Here is a 23,070-nt window from a genome sequence, read left to right on the forward strand (position 1 = left end):
CTGTCGGTGTCCTGGTGCAAGAGAAGCTGAGCCCAGCACTTTTTGGAAAGTGACTGTTCAGAGCTGCCAATAAGTTGCAAGTTTTTGTTGTGTAAGGGAACAGTTGTCCAAATAAGCCAGGGGCCTGCTGCCTGCTTGGCTTAGAGAGAAATGGGAACGTGGGAGCTGAGTGTGGATCAGGCACGAAGAGGAGTTGTTTGAGTTCCCACTTCCCCTCAAGTATCTCCTTTTATCCTCCCTTTTCCTGATACAGAAAATTTAGAGGAACTCTGCTGTGATTTCTCACGCAAGGAAATGAAAGCATTTTTGTACAGTATCTGTGAGCAAATGTCCATCAAGTGAATGTCATCATTTATTTGGGGTGGAAGGTATAGTGCTTTTTCCAGGCTCCAGCTGCTGAGTGCCATACTGTTCCTGGGACTCAGGACTGAAAACATTTACATTGTTCTCTTGAATTTAGAATTCATCACACAGTGGCCAGAAAGTATTGTTCTTGTTACCAGTCTGTGTACACAGGTTCAAGATTGAACTGATGAGCATTGTCCATAGTGTTTTTGTTCTATAGCTGCAGAATTACATTGTGTTAGATATTTTCTTTGTTGCTTTGCTGGATTATTGCATTTGACAGAATATAGTTGGTGTTTAGAAGGTGTTTAGAAGAAGAGAAATTATGAGATGCAGTTTAAAGAGCTTGCTTTGCTGGTAAATCTTCACCCAGTCTCACATATATAAATGCATTCAGATCAAAGAAATAGTCAGTGACTCCTCTTCTAGCAAGTATTAGTAAATGTGAAGTGTATCTAGCAAGGATAGTAACTGTCTTAAAAGTACACAAGCATGTTATGGTGGTGATGAGGTGAGCTTTGTATATGCACTTTCTGTGAGCAGAGGTGCAAAACTAAAGGGTTAATCACCATAGTAGGACGCTTAGGTACTAATTCAATCTGGTTTTATTAACAAGCTTTTTTTTTATTTCTTTCAAGTAGGAAACTCTAAATCCTTTAGCAAGAAAATAAATTAGAGAATGTATTTCAGGAACCACAGTATATTTTACTCAGTGCATGTTGTTGTAAGGGCTACAGGCCTGACCAGACATCTTCAGACATCAAGCTGCTGCATCTCTTTGATGTACTGTTTGGTGCCCATACTAGTGTGCAATCTGACTACTCCTCTCTGATGTGCAATTTCCCTTTCCTAAATTAAATAATTTAAAAGCTACTGAAAAGCTATTTCCATTACCTCTGATGTTTGCTAATGTCTTGGAGTCTGTTCATACTAAACCTTAAACAAATCATAGTTGTTTTCTGACCATTGCTCATGGAGAATGTCCTGACATTATCAGTGAGTTCTCAGATGTGTTTGCCTAATACTGCATGTAGCCCCTGAGCATCTGATAGCCTGGAGAATCTGATAAACTGAACATGTTTGCTCTTTGGTGTCTATTAGAAAGGTGGAAAGAAATTAAAATCATCTGGGCCTGAGCAGCCTGATAGCGTCCAGAAGTACTGCTGGCCAATCTTAACATAAATCCATTTAGGCTTATATTAGTAATGCCTTCAGTTTCAGAGGATTCAGGTAGTATGTTGTTATTTTCAAAGAAAGGCACTACATTTATCCAGTGGACTAGTTTTGTTGTTTATTGGGACCAAGATACTTGCCCTGTAATATATCCAAAATCTGAAAAGATGGATTAGTTGTTTTGGGGTTTTTTATATTTTCCAGCTTAATTCTGCAATTAAAAACAGTTTTGTCTGTATGCTAAACAGTCATACGTTGCTTGTTACACAGAGTAACTGTGTTTTTCACAGAGCAAAAATATATTTGCTGTACCACCAAACTCCTTATTTCACTTATGGTATACAAGTCCTTCTGGCCTTTATTTCTTTCTAGCATTTCTCTGATGCTGTCACCATAGCAACCAGAAACTCTTAAAACTTTAAAAAAATTTCTAACAAGAAATTGTGATCAGGGCTTAGGCTGCACTGAGGAGTACCTTCCATCTCTTTATATTGGTGTATTGGAAGGAAAGCTACAGGTGAGGGTGGAAATGGGAAAGGGTGCATTCCTGTACAAAAGATGTGCTTCATTATTTTTACTAATGTAAGAAGAAGTTGTGTCTGAAGTGATGAGTGGAACAGCTGTTTTATGTAGACATAAAAATGCCTGGTTATTTGAATTTAAATGTGCAATTTATGTTTTTAATTTACCAGTGAAGTTTTGTGTGGTTTCTTGAGACCCATTGGATATGCACTGGCTATTTTTACAGATAAAACACAGCTATTTGGAGCTTGGGGTTTTTTTGGTTTTTTGGTTTTTTCTCTTAAGTTGAGCTCTGTGTTGGCAGGATCCCATCAGGCTTTACTTTAATTTTGTGCTGGATCTAGAGAGTGTCTACCAACCCACCATGACTCTGCAGAGTATTCTGGGCCACTCTGGCTTGGTACTGCCATTGCAGGAAGGCTCAGGTGAAACTATCCAGACTGCAAAATTCTGGGGGGTTATGCTGTGGTTAAAAATGTACTTCTCTACTGTGCCTCCCTTCCTGCCTTGCACATGCACACACCTCCCTGCCTCCCACACTAGCCAGTCTTACCCCAAAAAAAAAGTGGGGAGATAACTATACAGCTTAGCAACTCTTCTATTCAGAGGTCTGCCTTAGCATGCAGCATGCAGGCAGATTTTTCTCCTCAAAAACAAGCAATCCCACCCACACTTGAATTTTTTTCCTAGATATGTTATTTTGAAACCATCAGGACAGAGATGAAGGATGATTTAATTTATTTTTCCCCAGCTTTTTCAGTTGTTTAGCTTACTTTCTTTTGTATTGAGTGAACATCCAGTATTTTTGCAATGCCACTCCCTTTTGGGGCAGTTTATTTTCTTTAAAATATCAAAGTCCTTTCAATTCCTCATAAGTTTTGGCTTTTACTGCTCTTTTCTCAGAAGTTCAAAAGCCTTTCACATCCTTCAGAAGCCTCACCCTTTGGCCACAAAGGACTCACAACCTTTTGCATCACCTGAGGACATCCTCACTGGGCAGTTCTCTCGCCTTGCAGCTCCCTGCTCTGGCTTTTGTCTTCTCTGACATCTTCCCAATATCCTGCTGGGAAGTCATGACTCTCCTCCCACTGCGAGAGCTTAGTTGCACTCTTTCATCATACAACCTGTGCAGCATTCTGTTCACTCAGAGGCAAGAGACAAGAGCTCAACTTGATGCATCATTGAAGACATACTACAAAATGTCCCTTAAAGATCCCCTGTGCACTGTGACAGCATTTTAAGGGAGAGGAAGTTTGTGGGCAGGGTAACATTGTCTCAAATCAAGGCCATCCACTAGGTCTCTGTGAGGATCCGAGAAATCCCACTGCCTAGCTATCATTCATTTCTGTAGCTGTGATGGAACACTGGAAATTCACAACATCAACCTGCACCACAAGGGAACATCCTGAGAATTTCCCTTCTTTCTTACTATAAAACTGGGTTCCCTTCACTCCACCCTGTTTCCATATTGCTCCTTTCCACTTAGTCTGAACTGTGCTTTATTTCTCATTAGATATAACTGCCAACAGATACATGTTGAACAATACCTTGAAAACCTTGGAAAGCCAGGACTGGTGACTTTTCTCCTTGGCTGCAGGAGCATGTGCATCCAGAACACCCTGCAAGAGCTCTGCCATCCCTCCTCATGCATCCTCACCATGTGTGCTCCCACCCTTCCAAGTCCTGCACTTACTGAAAAACCCAGTTAATTATGCTCAGAAAGGCGTGAGACCCCTGCCAAACTGAAATTTGATTTTGTCTAGCATTTTACATTTCATTGTACATTCCATTTCCATTCATTACATTTCACTTACATTCCATTTAGCAAGATGCATGGAATGGCTTTACTCCACCAGAGAGCACGAGGGAGGGAGCCAGACCCCCGTGCAGAGCAGCAGTTGTGTGAGTGGCTGGCTCTGGGTTGCTGGGGATGGGCTTGGCAGAGGAGTTCAGTGCTTCAGGTTTGGCTGTAATCATGGGGTATCCCTAGGCTGTTTATCATAGGAATGAACACTCTGCTGCAGCTCGTGGAGGAAAGGCAGTGTGCACCAGGTTAGAGGAGCTGGAAAAACTGGCCCAGGCTGAGCTCTGTGTGGGGAGCGCCTTGCTGTCAGCCCAGTCACTAAATCCAGCCCAGGTACCCTCACCCTTCAGTGCAAGTGAAGAGATTATTACAACTTCAGCTAATTCCCCATATTTATTACCAAGCCTACACAGAAGCCCCATCCCCCTTGTTCTCTGTCACAGCATTGACAAACACTTTTTGTGACTCTTATCTTCTCCCCGCCAGCCTTCGCTCCCTGGCGGTTTTTTTGTGGCCAGCTCCACCCTTTTCCACTGAGGGCACTGGCTGTTTGTATCTAAACTTCAGTCTTGAAAGAGCCTGTTAGTGCCGTGCTGTTTCAGTGAAGGTCTTCCTCTCACGGGCAGCTGTGTTTACAGCACAGGAACCAAAATTAACATCTCTTCACTCCTGAGGACAAAATACCAGTTAAGTTTTGAAACTTTTCTTCAGTGGCGGAGATTTGGCTTAGAGACTCTTGTGGGTATGTTTAGATGCCCTTTTTAAAAATGGATTTAAGATATTAGAAATTCTGATCAAAACGGGCAAAAGTGAAAATGGTTGAATGGTTTTTTGTCGCTTTTAGTTTAACAGCAGTGCTGCTGTGAAAGGTAGGGACCTCACATTCCTTTTTTAGCTACTTTCCTGTAGAATGATGTGAGACTGTTTAGTCATTACTGTTATTAGTCCTAATGTGAGCATGTGCTTTCCCCTCTTAAAGGTTTGCAGTGGTGTGGAGTATTTGTAGATGACTTGTATACCATTATTATTTGCTTATTATTTTATTTCTGCTTTTGATTGGATACATGTAGAAATCAGTGGTCAACAAAAAAGAAACAGCATAGATAGTCAAAATACTTATAAGCCTGTGTATTTCTTAACATCCTTAGAGAGCTGCCTAGCAAGATGAAGAGATTAATATCAAGTTTTTTAGTAATATCGTTATTCTGTGCTATGTATGTGTGTATCCATGTAAAATAGGTTATTCTAGCAAGTTGATTATTCTAGTTCTTCCTGCATATATTGACTGAAAAATACTAGTTGTCAACTGGTACATGCAAATGTTGCTTTGATTCTTAAAAGCCCAAATTTACACTGTCAGCTCACGGTTAGATTGTACTTCTGAAAGAAAATGGAAGTAAATGAGTCAGAACTGAGCTTGTTAACTTCACTCTTGACTTTCAGAGAACTTTTGCAGATCTAAGTTGAAAGATTTTCCCGTCTAAACTGCCTCTGTCTATGATGTGTATTTGGAAGATGATTGCAAATAGTTCTGGAGAAGTAATTTTATGATATTAGAAAGACCTTGACCTAATCATCCTCCTAATGACTCCGTCAAGAAAAGCTCTGTCTGTTCTGCAGGCAGTGCAGTACCATGTAAGGCTGTCTAAGCTGGTGTAAAAAAAGCTGACTACAGTTTTGGAAGTAGTGGAATTCTGGAAACAGTTTTAGGAACAGGCTGAGCTGTCCCATTCATTTTTACTGGTCAGTTGTGGGAAAATTCATGTTTCAGAGCAAGGTGGTGGAGTGGCACTCAGAAGGTGGATGGGGTGGAAGCAGAGCAGCAGCCTGCATTCTACCAAGGTCAGGCTACTCACTTGGGTGTCTAAAGTAAAAGCCCTACTCAGCATCCTCCTGGTTGTCACCTTGTCTGAAATGTCACTGTACCTCCTTCCCAGTAGCTGTCATGGGCCCAGTTCTCATACCACGGGATATTTCCTATCAGACCTTCAGTCTGATGCTTGAAGTGCTGTTTCAGCACAAACAAGGGGGACACAGGTGCTTGGCTGGGCAGGTGAGGTCCCTGAAGACAGGAGGATGCTTGTGCAAACAGGAAATGATTCCCAGCTGTGGAGGGATGGGTTAGCCAGGCCACATCCTTGCTGTGTGCAGGTGTCCGAGTCCAGCTGTGTTGGCAGGATCATGGGCAGCCAAGAAGTGCTGTGCTGCTCACTTTGGGATTTGTACCCTACTGTAAAAGTCACTGCTCTTAGTGTCTCATGTCTGAAGTTGTCATGGTTTCAAACAAACAAACAAACAAAACAATGCACATGTACCCAAAGAGCCTACTAAATCCCTGAAACTTTCTATTGATTGAGCAATGCTGAGCATACAGCTGAATAACATCATTTTTCATTCATTTGACAGTACAGTTTTTCCTTTGTCAGCATTTTCTTGTCAAATACTACATCTGAAATTACCTCTCTGCTTGAGAAATATCTGCTTTGTGCCAGAGCAGCATGTTTGTCATCTCTTTGAAAGCCATGCTCTCCAGTATGACTTACTTGTATGACTTTTGCTTGATCACTTGTGGGCAGTGTAATGCCACACATATATAAATATATTACAATCTCATGAATTAAAACAAAACCAAACCACTTGGTCTGTAGGCTCTAGTTAGGTTTTAGAAGCAGGCTCCTGCTGCTCTGGTCAGATCCCAGAATCAGAGCCCTGCAAGCTAGTGGTTTTACAGAAATCAGTCTTGTATAGTGAAATAAATATCCAATAAATATCACTCATTTAATGGCTCTTATTAAAGGTAAATTGTTGACCACAAGAAGGTGGTGCCCTTCATAGGAGCCCACTGGGATATCAAAAATGGAAGAAAGTTGTGTTAGCACATTGGGGTGGTTACCTAAGGATATACAGTTCCAGGTTTCAGAGGTCTGTAGCAGTGAATGAAATGTAGTGAAATATTCATAGATATCCATGTGGCAGGCTGAAGCTGCTAGAAAACATCATTATGCACTGGCATGTGGATAAATTGCATACCTGATTTTATGCACTTCATCCATATTCTCACCTGCTTTACAGCTCATTCCAAACCTTCACATTTGCTACTTTCCTGGCTCTTACCTATGTTCTCTTATTTCTAAAACTTTTTAAGGGAAGCTACTTGTTTGGTTTAACAAAGTTGTTGTTACAACACTAAATCCTCATTTCTAGTAGTCTCAGCAAATGTGTAACATACTGCTGCTAGCATTAAGGTGCAAAATTAAGCTCAGAAGAAGGAAAATAACATCACCAAAAATCAGAAGAATTAAAAATACAATATGCAAGAAACTAAAACATCTTTCTGTCAAAAATTTCTCAAAATATATTACATTTCCTTTTTTTCTGCTATGTAAGTAACATTATTTGTACAAGTTAAAAAAAACTCCAGAAGTCTGAATACGACTAATAAGAGGTTATTATTAATGTTTTTGCAGATCTTTTTTATACTGCTTGTTGAATTGAAGGAGGAATAATTTAATATGATGCAGAGAGCTGGGCACCCTGGTCCAGTACTCTGGTACCCTTGATCTAGAGTTCTTCCTCATGTTGAACTGGAACTTTGCACTTTTCATTTTATGGCCATTGCTCTCTGTCCTCCACTTCTTTTCTCCCAGTTAGGTTTCTTTCTTCTTTCAGTTCCGTGTTTTTCTTTCCTTTTCTTCCTCTGCTCCTTTGTCCTGCTGCATAGACCTTACCAACAGCAGCCACAAAAGAGAAAAATCTGACTTTGCCTGTGCATTTTCAGGTTGATGAGAGGTTCTTCAGCTGTCTGGGGCATGCCACATGAATATTCTGGTCTACACTGAGAGATCTGTGCCACAGATCCACTCAGAGTCAGTCAGTGGGAATTTTTAAAGGACTTATGGAAATATGGCAAGTCTCAGGTATGGACATGATCCTGACAAAATTATTCTGAGGAGTGCACAGATATCTGAAAAGTTGGTAATAGTAGTCATGGAAACTCAACTGTCCAGCTGAGGAGGCTGTATCAAGTAGAGTCTTGAGGATGTCTTTGTGGGGTTCAGTAGCACTCTCTCTTACTAATCAAAATCTGTTGGTGAACAGGGGTTGGTGGATTTTGCCCAACAGATTGGGTGTTTTGAAGGACTGATTTAAAATTCAGTGAAGAAATTACATTTGTCATATAGAACTGGTTTATTTCTTTAATTGAAAGCAAGTTTGCAAGGAAGGTAAACTGAAAGGAGCAATTACTTACAGGGAATAGTCTGGAGTTATAATAGGAGCCAGCTGCGTGGTAAAGACACCAAATGTTTTTTTGGAAGGAACCGGGAGGAATGTTCACAATCCACCTCAGCTCGTGTTGTGTGCAGCTTTGGGCACTGCAAGTTTGGGGAAAAGCTGCAAGATGCTGCCAAGAAGTAATGAGAGGGCTAGGAAATGTAACCTATAAGTTTGAAGGAACAGAATTTATTTAGTCTAGGCATGTCAGGACTGCAGTGGTCCTAGGACAGGGGTTTGTTGTGGATAGGGAATAATCTGTTTATCACCTCAAAGGAACAGGCTTTGTCCACAGTGCATAGTATATTAAATTTGATACTATGAAAACTTTTTCATTATCTATTCTGCAAGAGTTTATCTCTAGGGCTTGTAGTCACTATTCAGAAAAAGAAGGAAGGGTTTTTCCCTTTGGGGAAGGAAAAAGAGAGAAGAGATAGCATTTCCGTCTAGTTTTTGCATGTCTGTGATATTACTTGAGCATGGATGAGCTCCAGTGTTCCAGTTGTTTATAACTTTATCAAAATTGAATGGGTTTTCAGAGGGATTACATTATAAAAAAAATATCCAGCACAGAAAGGAAGACATTCTGATTGAATTTCAAGTATCTCTTCCAAAATATGGTCAACATTTTAATCACTGATAAAAATAGGTTTAATAATTTTTTTTAAAATACAATTTATCTTGTTGTTTTATCTTGTTACTGGGAAATAGTAAATCCTCTGTGACCAAACTCCTCCTTTCTGCCTCCCAAATTGCCAGTACCTACCATACAAAGTTTGGGTTGGATGATTAAGTCTGGCAAAGTTAAAACTGCTAAAAACAAAGTCTACGGGGAAGTTTCATGTAACATTAATAAGAGGCAAAACTACCAGCCCCACCTATAATAGAAATAAGATTATCAAGGCTAGGTTTCCTTGATGATTCTCAAATGTTTCTACAGGCTTTTAGAGAAGATCTGGAATGCCTTATTCAAGAACAGATGAAGAAGGGCAATAACCCCACTGGACTGCTTGCATTACAGCAGATTGCTGAATACATTACAGCGAGCACTTTTACAGGTTTTTCCTCATCTTCACTCAGTAAGTGAATTATACATAAACTGCTTTTTTTTTTTTTCTTCTTTTTTTCTTTCTTTTCCTTCCAATTGTAACCAGGGCTTAAGAATGCTGGGATCTCCTCTTTCCTTGAATAAAAATTCTGTCAGAGCTTGCTTCAGCTGTGAAGTAGTGCAGATGGTGGCCTTAGCTTGCCTTTTTCGGTTTCATTCTCTCAAATTCTTTGACTTGTATAATGATATCCAAAATGGTTGGGATCCTCAAACTCAATTATTCTATAATTTGTTAATAGAAGTTGAACTGACATAGGGAACAAAATGTTGTGTTCTGTTACTGCTAGGGGTTTAACATGAATATGAACTGAGATGTGAAATACATTACCATTTAGTTGTTACTAAAAAAACCCAATGACTCTGAGGTGGGGAGAATCCCCTGGCAAACTGAATTATCAGATAAACATCTCCCACAGTTAAGAACAGCTTCTAGTCTGCACTCTACTTGTAAAGATGTCACTGGGATCTCGCAGTTAACACCCAAGTTCTTTCCAAGTCATGAAGCACTGAGACATTCAAGTCAATTTAAGTTCTGTGGGTGGACTTCATATGGGAACTTACAAGCCTGAAGTACAGTGGCAGCTGTCAGCATTCATCATCTTTGGAGATTTGGTCCCAAAATGGTACTTCAGGGTTTATTTAACAAAACAAGTGGAAGAGAACAGAGAGCCCAAATAACCTCGTGTTCACGTCTCTGGTTGGTTACTGAGACTCTGCATCCCACTGTTATCTCTGCTGTGTTTGCCAGGGACAATGGGGACAGATCTCAAAGTGCACACTCCTATTGTTGAAAACCAAAATGACTTTTACCTCTTTTGGTCTTAACTTTCCCTCTAAGCAAAGGCTGTGGGCTGTCAAAAGGCTGTCATGCATTCATGAAGAGGAAAGGGGTATGTTTGTGTAGTCACAAGTCAAAGACAGAAATTGATCTTTCTGATTTCTCTGTTAAGAGGTGATACCTTCTGTCTAAGGGTTTGAGAACTCTTTCACTAATTCTAATTTTTTAATTAGAGCTGAATTGAAGTGCTAAGACTGAGATATCTCTTCAAATTAGTTTTGCTGGTGTCAGAAGTCTACAAGGAATATCTTCTCCTGTAACAAAAAAATCCCTCAAAGTAACATTTAAAAATACTTCCTTAGTGAGAAATATCTTGGACCACAGTTCCAGTCCTATGTAGGATATTGATTCAGGAGACAACTCAGGAAAACCTCTATTCTGTCTCATAAATGCTAGTACTGCTTTGCTAACCATTTAAATACACTGCATCTGGAAGATCATGGCATAGCTGGAAATATATTTAATTGTCCAACTGGCCATCATCTATTTTTGTCTGTTTTTCAGGCCATGGAATGATTACACCCATCAATGACCTACCTGGGGTAGATACCTCCTCGTTTGTTAAGGGAGAAAAACTTACTCGTTGCAAGTTAGCCAGTTTATACAGATTGGCTGACTTGTTTGGGTGGGCACATTTGCCAAATACCTATATCACAGTAAGTATTTTAGGGAAAAAAAACTTAGTTAGAATCTCACCTATTCATTCCAATTATTTTTCCCCTGGAATAATGTAAATTAGATCAGTAATCCATTTCCTGTCTCCTTTGCAGGTAAGAGTAAGCAAAGAACATGACCACATTCTAATTATTCCAAGAGGGTTGTCCTTTTCTGAAGCATCAGCTTCTAATTTGGTATGTGATTCACCTGCTGTAATAACCAGCAAGGCTCATCCTGTTTTCTAAAATACTTTTGTGGCTGCTTCAATGGACTTCTGTAATTATGCTGTTTGGGTTTTTTTAATATTTACCCACAGGATGAAAAGCTGATTAACTGCTTAGATGGTACCAGCCTTTGTTGCCAGTATTTCTTCTTGGGTTTAGTTTTACTTCCTGTTTCTTTGTCTCCAGCTCCCATGTGGAGAAGCAAAGTTCTGTGTTCCTGTTTGATGAAGCTCACCAGTAACCTCAGTGTAGCCTTTTATAACCTGAGAGTGTGGCAATACATGTGAAATGACTCTGTAGGAGTAGTGTTATCAGAATCACCTCTTACCTTTAGAAGTGAGGAGATAAAGTCAAATAGTCTTCCCCGGGCCCAGCAAATGAGCTGGGTGAAGTTACAGGCTGGTATTTAGGCAGTGGTAACTGCTAAATCACACATCTTTGGGTGCAGAACCTGCCATATGCTCTTCATGTCAGTGCATATCCGTAAAGAAACTTTCTCAAGGTGAAAGGGGTACCAAAATGAGATTGATACTATTACACAGCAAACACAGAACCACAATACCATGACACATGACCCTGCTGTAGTTTTCTGTTGATCCAGGAATTACTATTGTAGTGTTCCAATGAATCTGAAAATGCCCAGGCTCTGAATTATCTTTGTATTTAAAATGTAGGAAATGTTAATGGGATGAATTTTTCAAAGTCAGAAACAAGGAAAGTTCAGCTAGACTGTAGTAGAATATAGGTTGTATAAGGGTCTTATCCTTACTTCTTCCATGGCTGAACTTCCAACAGCTGTCAAGGACTGGTACAGCAGGGTGGTTTATTGACACACACATTCATGGCTGCTCTCCTACTTTTTTGTGCTCTGAGCCTTGAATGCATGGGGGGGAACTTGGTGCTAAATAAGAAAGGAGGGCAATTTTCTAGATGACTGAAGTTGTCACAACCTTTCTGAGTATCATTTGTCCGTTTCTTTTTCAGGTTAAGGTGAACATCCTAGGAGATGTGGTGGACCAGGGAAGCACAGCTCTCAGTATTGACAGTGTGGGCTTCAGTCCACACGTGGCCATCTACTCCACCCGCCCCGACGTCAGATGTGTCATACACATCCACACCCCTGCCACAGCTGCTGTAAGGCTTCCTTAGGCACAGACTGAAAGAAAACAGCTTTGCCTTATGAACTTTGGGCATATTTCTCCTCACAGCAGTTTCATTTTTGTTTTAATATCGACCCTACACTGGTAAATTAAAGTGTGAGAGAGGGCTGGGCCCCCACAGTGGATTGGCATCAGACTAAACTGATGCTCAGAGATTATTATACTTAGGTTGAGGAGGTTGTAAAGCAAATAGTTTACAGAGGCATCATTTATAGCATCCTAGATAATATAATATGCTGTATAAATCATCTTAATTTGCATTATGCAGCTTTATTTTTAAGTGGTTTGATTAGTTGTTACACTTAGTTTGGATTTACCTCAGTATTTAAATGTTATAGTTAACATAAACTTTAAATGATCTGTATAATAATGATAAAAATGTAAGGAGGCCTGAAAGAATTGGTTTAAACTAACTAAATTCTTATTATTTTATCTAGAAATGCATTTTCTAGATAAATAGAAAATTTATCTATTTTTTAAGTAATAAATGTGGGAAAGAAGAATAAACCATTAAGTAAGCTGAGAATTAAACATTAATAAATTTCACACAAATTTTCTCCAATAAATATGTCCCTAGACTGGGAAGCAGCACCTCTCTCACTGTATTGCAAATTAGGCTGGTGGGGGGGTGTTTTTTCTAAGCTCTCCCTGTGGAGTTTGTTTCTCTTCTAACAAAGTACACCCTGCTAATGCTTGGGTGGTTGAGATGTAAGTTTGAAGAGTTCCATTTTTCCCTAGTTACCAGAATTTCATTTTCATGAAACAGGTTTCTTCTATGAAGTGTGGCATCCTTCCCATATCACAAGAGGCTCTGATTCTGGGAGATGTTGCTTATTACAACTACCAGGGATCTCTTGATGAACAGGAAGAGAGGATTCAGCTTCAAAAAGTTCTTGGACCCAGTTGCAAGGTATTCAACCTCATTTATGTTCTTCATAAACAATTTTCATGTCCTGCTCCAGTTTCTACCATTTAACATTAGTGTCTTTATTTACTAGGTATTAGTTTTGAGAAACCATGGTGTGGTAACACTAGGAGAGACACTGGAAGAAGCATTCCACTATATTTTCAATGTGCAGCTGGCCTGTGAAACACAGGTGAGAGAGAATTTATCTGTATTTCATTTCAAACACTTATACTGCAGATTTACAGATTGTACCCCAGATGGAAAGACTTGTTACATCACACAGTTTTGGAGTTGTGGAATCCAGTAATCCTGTATACCTGGTCAAAGAGAGACTGGAGTGATCAGGGAATCACCAAGGGAGTGGCACAAATACTCACTCTAGGAACACTGACACAGTCTCTGTGGTGTTACACTCTGAAGGGTACAGAAGGTTTTGTTCCATGCTGTGCAGAGTGAGCCTCATGCAGGGAATCTGTCAGCTAATAGATTTGCTGCTACTCACTGCATGGGGAAGTGTGACTTAAGATCTCTCTCTCGAGAGCCAGCTCCTTTACTGAAGCTGAATGTTGTGACAAGAAAAGAAGCTTCTCTCTGTGATCACAGATTTGTGAAACCAAATTAAAAGAAGGTCTTCAGAGCAATGGTAGGGGGTGGCATATTTAAAAATAACTTGAGTCACAAATTCAGTAGTTTCCATTCTGTCTAACTTCATCTACCTGGTTAGGTATCCAGATGTTACCTATAACATGTGAACGTATGAACACCTTTCATAAGTTTTAATCCCATCCCCAGAAACTTCATCACTTTGTTGTTCCCCAGTGATCCTGTCCTCCCAAAGAGGCATTTGGATGTGCAAATGGCAGGGTCCCATTCCTTTTCTTCCTTGTCCTACTATTAATTTTGGGTTCAGACACTCTTTCATTTTGAAATAGCGAGAAAAATGAAAGATTTTTAATCTTGTGATGTAGAAAGATGTTTTTAAGGTACTCTGAAAGTAAGTGTTTGAATCTACTCCTTTTGAAGTGCAATTAATAGCAGATGATAGAATGCTTTCTGTAGCAGTCACTTGCTATGTATTTTAATACATTTTTTGGATAGTAGAAAACTAGCCTGAGAAGTAACCACAACATGTATTTAAGCAACCTCCTGCTGCAAATTCCGAAAAGCAGAGAATACAAAAGCTTTTTCACAAATGAAATACACTCCTTGATGTCTCCAGGTTCATGCATTAGCTGGAGCAGGTGGGATAGACAATCTCCTACTACTGGATCTGCAGAAGTTCAAGCCTTCCACACACGCCGTGGCAGCAATGGGAGGAGGTGGAGTTAATATGGCTTCACAACAAAAATGGAAAGTTGGGGAGCAAGAATTTGAAGCGCTCATGAGGATGCTGGACAACCTGGTGAGAGCATGCTGCTGGTATCTATGTAGTCCTGTAAGGTTTTGAGTGTAGGATTAGATTTTGTAAAGTAAATAATTTTTTAGTCATATGATTTCTGACAGCAGTATTCTGTCTTAATAAGAATTTATAATGCTTTGAGCTTCAATTTTGTCCCACCATCTTACAAACGTGTAGCAACTTAATAGTAAAAAACCCTTAATTTTAATTTTTTAAAACATTCTTTTCTTCCTTTCTTCCTTCACAGGGATACAGAACTGGCTATGCCTATAGGCAACCATTAGTCAGGGAAAAACCCAGACATAAGAGTGATGTTGAGATCCCAGCCACTGTGACTGCCTTTTCCTTTGAAGATGATACAGTCCCACTTTCCCCCCTGAAATTCCTTGCACAGAGGCAACAGAGAGAGAAGACAAGATGGCTGAACTCTCCAAACACGTACTTGAAAGTTAATGTGCCTGAGGAGTCCTGGAACGGGGAAACCAGTCCCAGGACTAAGATCACGGTAGGTTGATATGTTGGACAGTCACTTCGGTTTTGCCATAATTGAAAGTAAGTTATGCACCGTTTATATGAGGAAATCTTGAATAGGATTAGCAAATAAGTTTATTGAGCAAATTAAAATAGGCTTTTCAGAGCCTTAATGACATTGGTACTAAGAGTCTCTTCTCTTTGAGGAGAGAGGGGTTGACTGTAAGAGTAACACTTTATGATAAAATGTAACAATTATTTCACAGTTCTAACCATCTCTTCTTGTTCTTGAAGTAGAAAACAGTTTTTCTACCACTTCTTCTTGTGCTATTAGTTATCCACCAAATATAGTAAGGCTTTAAGTCAACCGTGGGTTGTTCTTTTTTCACATGAGGGAGACATGAGCTCTAATTCGTCTCTTGCTGTCCTCTTTCTATTTGTGAGCCTACTGAAAACAGCTTTCGAAAGGTCTGTTCGTGCTACAGGCTTTTAATGATGATAAAGATTTTCCCCCTCCTGCAGCTCAGCAAGATGCTTACACTTAGTTTCCTGCCTGCAGAGAGGTGGCCCTCGTGGGACTACAGAGTGTGTTATTGCTCCTCAGCTACTCCCAGTACAACTGTAAAAGCATCAGCTCCTCCTGCTGGCAGGCTGGCAGATTTCTAAACTTGAGTTTGGGAAAAACACCCTCAGAACCCTGCTTGAGAAGGGAAGAAACTGTAGTCAGTGTGTGGCCAGCAGAGGTGGAAGCTGGTTGCATGCACAAGGGCTCTGCATATACATGCCAGTTACTAGAAAGTGTGATCCTTTCTAAATTCAGCATCATTAGTACACAGCATTTTTCAGGAATGTATGTCAGTATTTACAAAAGTAGTCATGTTCAAGGCAACTTAAATCTTCTTGGACAAACACACAAACGTGTAAAGGAGTTGGGATTATTTTTTTTAGGTGTCATGTGGAATTTAAAATAAAGTCGGAAAGTCCTTTCTTGATGTCTCTTCTTTAACAGTAAGACAACACAGAGAAAAAAAAAAACTTTGGATTGTTCCTTTCCATCATACTGTGTATTTTAGCTTCTTTTTTTTTTATTCCCCTCTTTAAGTGGATGAAAGCTGATGACTCCTCCAAGACTAGTGGAGGAACGCCAATCAAAATTGAAGATCCAAACCAATTTGTTCCTCTAAACACAAACCCAAGTGAAGTGTTGGAAAAGAGAAATAAGGTAAAATGAACTGAAAATTGTAACATTTCCAAATAAAATTATGTGTTCAAGTAATGATTCAGCAGAGCAGTAAAATAACATTTTCAAATGTTTTGATTTTATTAAGAGGGTTCTTACACTATATGTGATTTTTGGCACCAAAAACATGTATTTAAATGTGTGATATACATAAAATCTGTAGATACATATCCGGTATTTATATATTTAAATTTTTAGTGCAATAGTCTGATGAAGGATGAGTGTAAACTCTGGAAATGATAGATTGGGAATGGTAGTCCCTGTTATTTAGCATTTTGTTTAGTAGATAATTAGGTGTCAACACCAACAGAATTGCTGTGCATCATCTGCAGCATGATTCAATCTCAGACTCTAATCTTGTTCTGTTCTGTTTTAATTGTCTAGTGCTTGTTAAGCTGGAATTTCTAATGGCACTAAAAAAAAAAGAAAATGGGAGATTATTGTTGGATCTCTCTGTAAACAGAAATACCTCTCTGCTTTTCCCTTCCAGCATGAAAGACACTGATTATCAGACTGACCAAATACTCCACCCTCAGTATAACTATATTAACAGATATTCAGGACACTTTTCATTGGATTGCTTATTATTTTTCTTTCTTGTAAAGCACTGTATCAGTGTCCTTGGGGACTGAAGTGGAGTTAGCAGGAGCAACTCCCTTCCTCAGAACTGGAAAGGCACCCTCTAATCATCCAGAGATTAATATCACATGTCCCAGGCAATGATTTTTAAATTCATGCATGTCACTGGCTCACAGAGAGTTTGTTCCTAATTCTCTGCTGTAGGATTTTTTTTATATGATCTGTATTGGTATTTATATCTGATCTGTCAATCTCTCAAGCTCTGACAATTAGAAGCTGGGGCTGTTAGTTTAGGGAAAACAATAAACTATTCACAGAATGAAAAACTCTACCAACCTTTGTGACCACAGATTTTCCTCCAATAGCTGAACATGCATCCTTTATGAGGTGGAGAGGACAGGTTCAGAGCTTATTCCTGGGAGCTTAATTCTAAATGTTGGCTTACATGAAGTGCAACAACGGGGACTGGGGTAAATATTTGAGTACTGAAAGAGCCAAACAATATATGCTGTGTATTCAGAGGTGGAAGAAGAGTTCTTAATCTTTAGGTGCAGCAGCACACAGCTTGAGTCTCCAGCCATTCACTGCTGCCTGTGTTAGTGGTTTTGCAAAGCTGATGGGCATAGGGTTTGTTAAAGAAAAATACCTGTTTCTAACCTGGTTTATTTTCACTCTATAGATAAGGGAGCAAAACCGATATGACCTAAAGACAGCAGGACCTCAGTCTCAGCTGCTTGCAGGGATTGTTGTGGATAAAAAGCCAAGTTCAGTGAGTACAACATAATTAACTAATTTACAGCTGTTCAGGTTATTTGGCTGCCTGTCTTTCAAATGTCAGCTTGGGCCATTTTCGTTCCAGATGTTTTGTTAGAACAGATTATTTTCATGCTGGTTTTAGAGGTGTGATACATCTTATTCATGTTTAATTTTAAAGGTTTAAAAAGTTACTTTCAAATTGAGACGTGCATGTTAAGCTTGCCACCATTAATCTTAAGGAAGTGGGATCCTTGTCTAAGATCATATAAGTGAGAGAGGAAGAGCTTTGGAATGCATGGGGCCAAAAATAGCCTTCATTAGTATGTGGAAGTGATGCTAAAGATAACAACTGAGTCCCAGAAGTAGCTCCGTTTAAAAGGTGGGATGTGACCATGTGGAAGACAGCTTTCATTAGAAACAGGCTTCTTGCTGGGACAGAGGGTTTCCAGTTTCTGTCCTGCCCATATTAATCTTTTCTTGAATAAAATACTTCCAAACACTATAGATATCCCTAATAAGGTTATTTAACATACTGTGTTGAATTGGAATTCTAAGAGTTTCCAGCTATCCAACAGTTAGTACATCTGTGTTTTAGTTCTGTATTCCCTGCCAAAACTTTTTCATCACACTTTGGCCAAAAAAAAAAAAAAAACAAAAAAAAAAAAACAAACTGAACATTTTGCTTGTTGCTTCTTATTTTTTAACTGTTAAATTCTGTGTCTTTCTCTTTCCCAGCCAGTGCAGTTTGATGATGAGCACGCACCGCCAGCACCACCCAACCCGTTCAGCCACCTCACCGAAAAGGAACTGGAAGAGTACAAGAAAACCATTGAGCGCAAGCAGCTGGGGTTGGAAGGTCAGCAGTGTGGTTTGAATTGCTGGGGTTTACATTTTAATAATAAGCTTGAAAATATCTACTGTAAAAAATGTGTACATGTTAATTATTAGCACATACTGCTGGCAACAGCTTAGAACTAATTATTCCTTGAGGTGGTAGAATTCTTTTGTTAAATGTGGTTTATTCTTTTACTTTAGTTAGTGCTGAAATTAAAGCAATGAAAGGTTTGCAGAGAAATGAGGTTGACAAAACACAATTAACCATAATGAATTTTTGTGTCAGAATCATAGAATTACTTAAGGTGGAAGAATCCACAAAGGTCATCTTAAGCCAACTCCTCCTCAAAGCTGATACTAAAGTTCTATCAAGTATCTCAAGTCTGTGCCCAACTGAGCAAAAGTTTACTGAGATGTTTGGCCCTGGCTTCTCTAATTTTACTTCTGTTCTCTCAGTGTGCAAGTCTCAGCTACTTTCATTTTTCATATCTTCTTCCAATACTACTATTCCATAGAGAATTACTAATTTAGGGTTGATTTTAATTTTAATAATAACACTTACTGTGAATTCTTCTTCACTAATACTGTGTAATAAAACAACTTTGCTAAATGTCACACTCAGGACATGCTGTTCCAGCAGACTGTGACAAGATAAAACCATGTGGCATGCTACTTGGAATGCAACCCTGCCACCTTTTTTAATGCTTCCTAATAAAGAACTAATATATACCAATTTTTAGCAGATAAAACAAATCCATAATTCTTTAGAGTTTCAACTGAGTTTTGTAACTTAGTGCTGTTGTCAGCATGAGCAACACAAAGCTGTAGTAGCAAACCTGTAAATCTTGTAGAATCAGCACTGACACTCTTGCTTGATTTTCACTTTTGCTTGGCTACTAACTCACATCTTGTCCTGCAGATGCTGAACAGGAATTATTCTCAGATGACGGTTCATCTGTGTCACAAATTCAGTCACAAACTCAATCCCCGCAAAATGTCCCAGAAAGATTAGAAGGTATTCCATGCAATTTCTGTTTGATGCCAAGGGCTCCAACAACCCAAGTCCTCAACTCTTCTGCTGCACTTTTACACTTGCATGAAGTCAGCTGAATCAAAAGGAGCCCTCTTTTGCAAAGTTTGGGTGGTACTCTGTCCAGAAAACTATTTTTCCCATTTTTTTCTAATACAACATTCTCACAAACAGAAAACAACTCAGGGCATGCTGAAACTTAGATATTAACCAGGTGGAGCAAATAGATGTTATATTTCATTTTATTGAAAATGTTAAGAATAATTCTTTTGCCTAAGACTTTTCCAGAAGTCTAAGTAGGCGTTTTAAAAGGCAATTTCTCCAGTGCCTTCTGTATGGAATGACTGTATTTTCATAAATCAGTCTCTTGCAGTAAAATGTAATTCAGACTGTGCTTGAGGTTGTGTTTGCTATGTAGACTATATTTGTACATACTCCATACAGCTTGAGCTGTGCATGCACCTGGCAAAGACAAGGTTAAATTTTTCAGCCCATTTTCCTTAATGACATTTTGACTGTGTTGTCAGCTTACAGCAACTAAGACTGTGGATAAAAGGGAAAAAAAACACATCTAAGCACTTCAGGTTTCATTCTTTGGATCACAGTGCAGACTCACAGGCTTTGTCTCAATACTGGGTTTTTTTGCATGAAAGTGTATATAAATAATTGCAAAACCATGTGGTCTTTCAGAAAACCACGAGGATTTCTACAGCCAGAATGCCAACCTAATATCCATGGAGATGCCGGTTGTGGTGGTGAACGGGAAGGAAGATGCGCACGACGTGGAGGAAGATCTCACCAGGAGGGTCAGTCAGTTGAGTACTGTGGAGAGCGTAGAGATTACCATTAAAGGCTCTGAAAAGATAGAAGAGGCTCTGTCCCCTGAAGGGTCACCCTCCAAATCCCCTTCAAAGAAGAAAAAGAAATTCCGCACCCCATCCTTCCTGAAAAAGAGTAAAAAGAAGGAGAAGGTAGAAGCGTAGGTGCAGTTCTGTTGTGAGGAGACATTGCACATTTTAAACCTTTAAGTTGACCATTAACAGCGTAGTGTTAGGGGTGTGCAGTAACTGGACTTTTAACCTAAACAAGTAGAAACTGGAAGAGGTTTTGCTTTAAAGAAACCAAACAAAGAGACAAACAAACAAACAAAAAACCTTTCATGTTAATTGCAAATTAATTCATCTCTCACTTAGCTGTGTCCAAAATTGCTATGAGGGTTGGAAACATTGATTAGTTTCATGTAGAACTACACTGGCAGGTGCTCAATTACCATCATAGCAATGTCAAATACCATCACAGTATGCAGAAGCAAGTTCTGCTTGAAGTATTTTGCAGACCTGAAAATTTTCAGTACAGTTAAAGTCTTTAATAAAGTTACTGTTGAGTGACCATATGACTTTATAAAACTGCTGTCTCATTTGGGAACCAGATCATACATTTTTGTATTGTGGTTTTAGACCATATATTTTATGTTTCTGTACCCCTGTTTGAGTGGGTACATATTAACAGCACACCTTTGCATCTTTTTTAAGATTAGCTCATATACAAATAATATACACTGGCACATAATACTAGGGGAAAAACTGTGTAAGAGAAAGTTTATTTGGAATTATACAAAATGTCTAAAGAATTCCATTATTCAATAACTTTTTTGCCAAATATTTCATTTTAGTGAAATATAATTTTTGAAGACTTGTTTTTTATTCTATCAGTTGGGGCAGGGGAAACCCTTATTTTTCAAGAAGGGGGATTTTATACACTTAACATTGATAATTTAGTTTAACTGACAAAACAAAAAGAAGATTTTATATGTTCAAATGTTTGTATACCATTCAGTATAAAGGTATTATAAGCATGTGAACCAAGCATTTAATAGTTAGAGTGTATTTAAGAATGCTTGGTTTAGAGTATACTTAAATAAAATTCAAGAATCCAGGGACTTCAAAATCAAAGGATAAAAGCATATAAAATTGAACTGGATTCGTGTTTAAAAATAATTTGTGGGTTGTTCTTTTCTCTTTCATGGTATTGCTAATGAATGAAGAAAAATAATCTCTTAACATAACCAAATGAAGGAAACAAAAATGTTAAAAGGGAAAGTGAAATAGGAGGGAAATAGGAGGAGACAAAGAAAGTAAAAGTTCGGTGATTATTTTTTTTAAATATATGATATGGATTGCGGAATATTTTTATTAAATCAGCAGAGTGACATTTCCATATTAGATGTTTTAAATAATTTGTATGGATTCATGCAGAGTGCAACACTTTGGGTTTTTTTCTTCAGTTTCATTCAAATTGTAAAAGGGTCTTGTGAATCTGTGTTGTCCTTTGGATGAACCCAGAGCAAATCAGAGCTTAGTGCCATGGGTAAGGGTGGTACTGCCACTTACTCATTTTTACTTGTGTGTCATTTTAGTACTTTTACTGTATTGTAAATACAAACTAAACATAGAAATTAACATAGGGGTTTCTTCACTGTGTCAAATGTCTGTAAATCAGTCATCGCAATAGGAAATACATCTTTTAAGATCCATGTGATTCCCAAATTACCGGTTGAAATATTATACAATATATAATTGTTAAATATGGCTGGAGAGTGGTTTGGCATGCAAAAATGTTGATTATAGCATGTTTGGGGGCTGGTTAGCTTTGACCGTGTAAGTGTGATAATGCAATGTTGGAATGGATCCTGGAAACAATTTTCTAGCTGTCACTAAATACTGGAATCAGTGTTTTTAATCATAGTGGAAACTTTCAGTTGCTTACTTTGTTTTTTATGTTCTACATTATTTGTGTTGTATTACAACATATGTAGAAACAGTAACCTGTGAACTACGCTTTTCATAACTTTTTTAAAAATATATCTAAATGAATGCAATGTGCATAAATATTTTTTAAAATGCAACCGTGAACTATTTGCACCTTTTGCTAATGCCTCTATTTACTTGCTTTGGCATAAAGAATGAGCCAGCCAACTCTTGTGTCCTGTGGAAAATATATAAATGTTATCTGAAATTGCTCATAGATGTAATGCTAATTAATGTTAAATCACAAATAAACAGTATTTTAAATAGATGGATTTCATATAGCAGCCTTTTGTTTATGCACTTACTTATGTTGCTTCTCAGGAATTTATTCTGGAGAGGACTTCTTGCTTGTGCTTATCCTGTGAGCTCTGCATGAAAATAACCTGATCTTGCTGTTGAAGAGCTTTTGTCTCTGTCACAGGTGCTGGAGGGGAAAGAGGGCAGGCCCGTGGTAAAAGGCAGGGCACTGCCAGGCAGTTGTTCTGAGCCCAGGGGTCTGTGCTTGCCCAGCCTGGACTGCCTCCTGCTCTGCAGCACCATGGCATCATTGTGACACGAGGGACTGGGGTGGTTTTAGTGCTGAGTAAGTACAGAGCAAGGAAATAAATCAAAGAAATGACCTTTTTTTGAAATTATTATTAATAAAGGTTTTCTTGCAGAAAAAGCTTAATGCAAAGTTATTTGAAGATAGCTGTGTCATGCCCTGCCGACGTATGGTGTATGTTGGAGCCTGTGAAGCTGCAGAAGTTGCAGTGTTTTGTTTTTGTAGCTGTGTCAACTCTGTGAAATGTCTTTAAGGACTGCACAAATGTTTATTTTCCTTCTCCTTCCACAAATCAGCCTTTTGTTTCTGTTTACAAGAAAGTCAAAATTCAGCCCTCTGAGTCTGATGACAGTTTGATGAACTCGGTCTCCATGTGGTAGGATAATTTTGGTTTAGCATT

General features: G+C 38.8%; 1 protein-coding gene across 8 annotated transcripts in view; it reads left to right on the forward strand.

Moving 5' to 3' along the window:
• ADD3 (adducin 3) overlaps window positions 1-22,394 on the forward strand; it is a 91,529-nt gene extending 69,135 nt beyond the window's left edge. For 5 of the 8 annotated variants that reach the window (XM_030276374.4, XM_030276372.4, XM_041717222.2 and 2 more), the window contains 13 exons: window positions 9,057-9,195; window positions 10,567-10,718; window positions 10,833-10,913; window positions 11,928-12,077; window positions 12,870-13,013; window positions 13,102-13,200; window positions 14,230-14,412; window positions 14,657-14,914; window positions 15,983-16,102; window positions 17,379-17,468; window positions 18,191-18,311; window positions 19,209-19,304; window positions 20,010-22,394. In XM_030276374.4, the coding sequence (XP_030132234.4) occupies window positions 9,057-9,195; window positions 10,567-10,718; window positions 10,833-10,913; window positions 11,928-12,077; window positions 12,870-13,013; window positions 13,102-13,200; window positions 14,230-14,412; window positions 14,657-14,914; window positions 15,983-16,102; window positions 17,379-17,468; window positions 18,191-18,311; window positions 19,209-19,304; window positions 20,010-20,302 (1,926 nt within the window). In that variant the 3' untranslated portion in view covers window positions 20,303-22,394. The remainder of the gene's footprint in view (window positions 1-9,056; window positions 9,196-10,566; window positions 10,719-10,832; window positions 10,914-11,927; window positions 12,078-12,869; window positions 13,014-13,101; window positions 13,201-14,229; window positions 14,413-14,656; window positions 14,915-15,982; window positions 16,103-17,378; window positions 17,469-18,190; window positions 18,312-19,208; window positions 19,305-20,009) is intronic. The other 3 variants (XM_030276378.4, XM_030276377.4, XM_041717224.2) reach the window with 1 other exon arrangement.
• The last annotated feature ends 676 nt before the right edge of the window (window positions 22,395-23,070 follow it).

This window comes from Taeniopygia guttata, chromosome 6 (assembly GCF_048771995.1).
Source record: "Taeniopygia guttata chromosome 6, bTaeGut7.mat, whole genome shotgun sequence".
NCBI classification, from domain to species: domain Eukaryota; kingdom Metazoa; phylum Chordata; class Aves; order Passeriformes; family Estrildidae; genus Taeniopygia; species Taeniopygia guttata.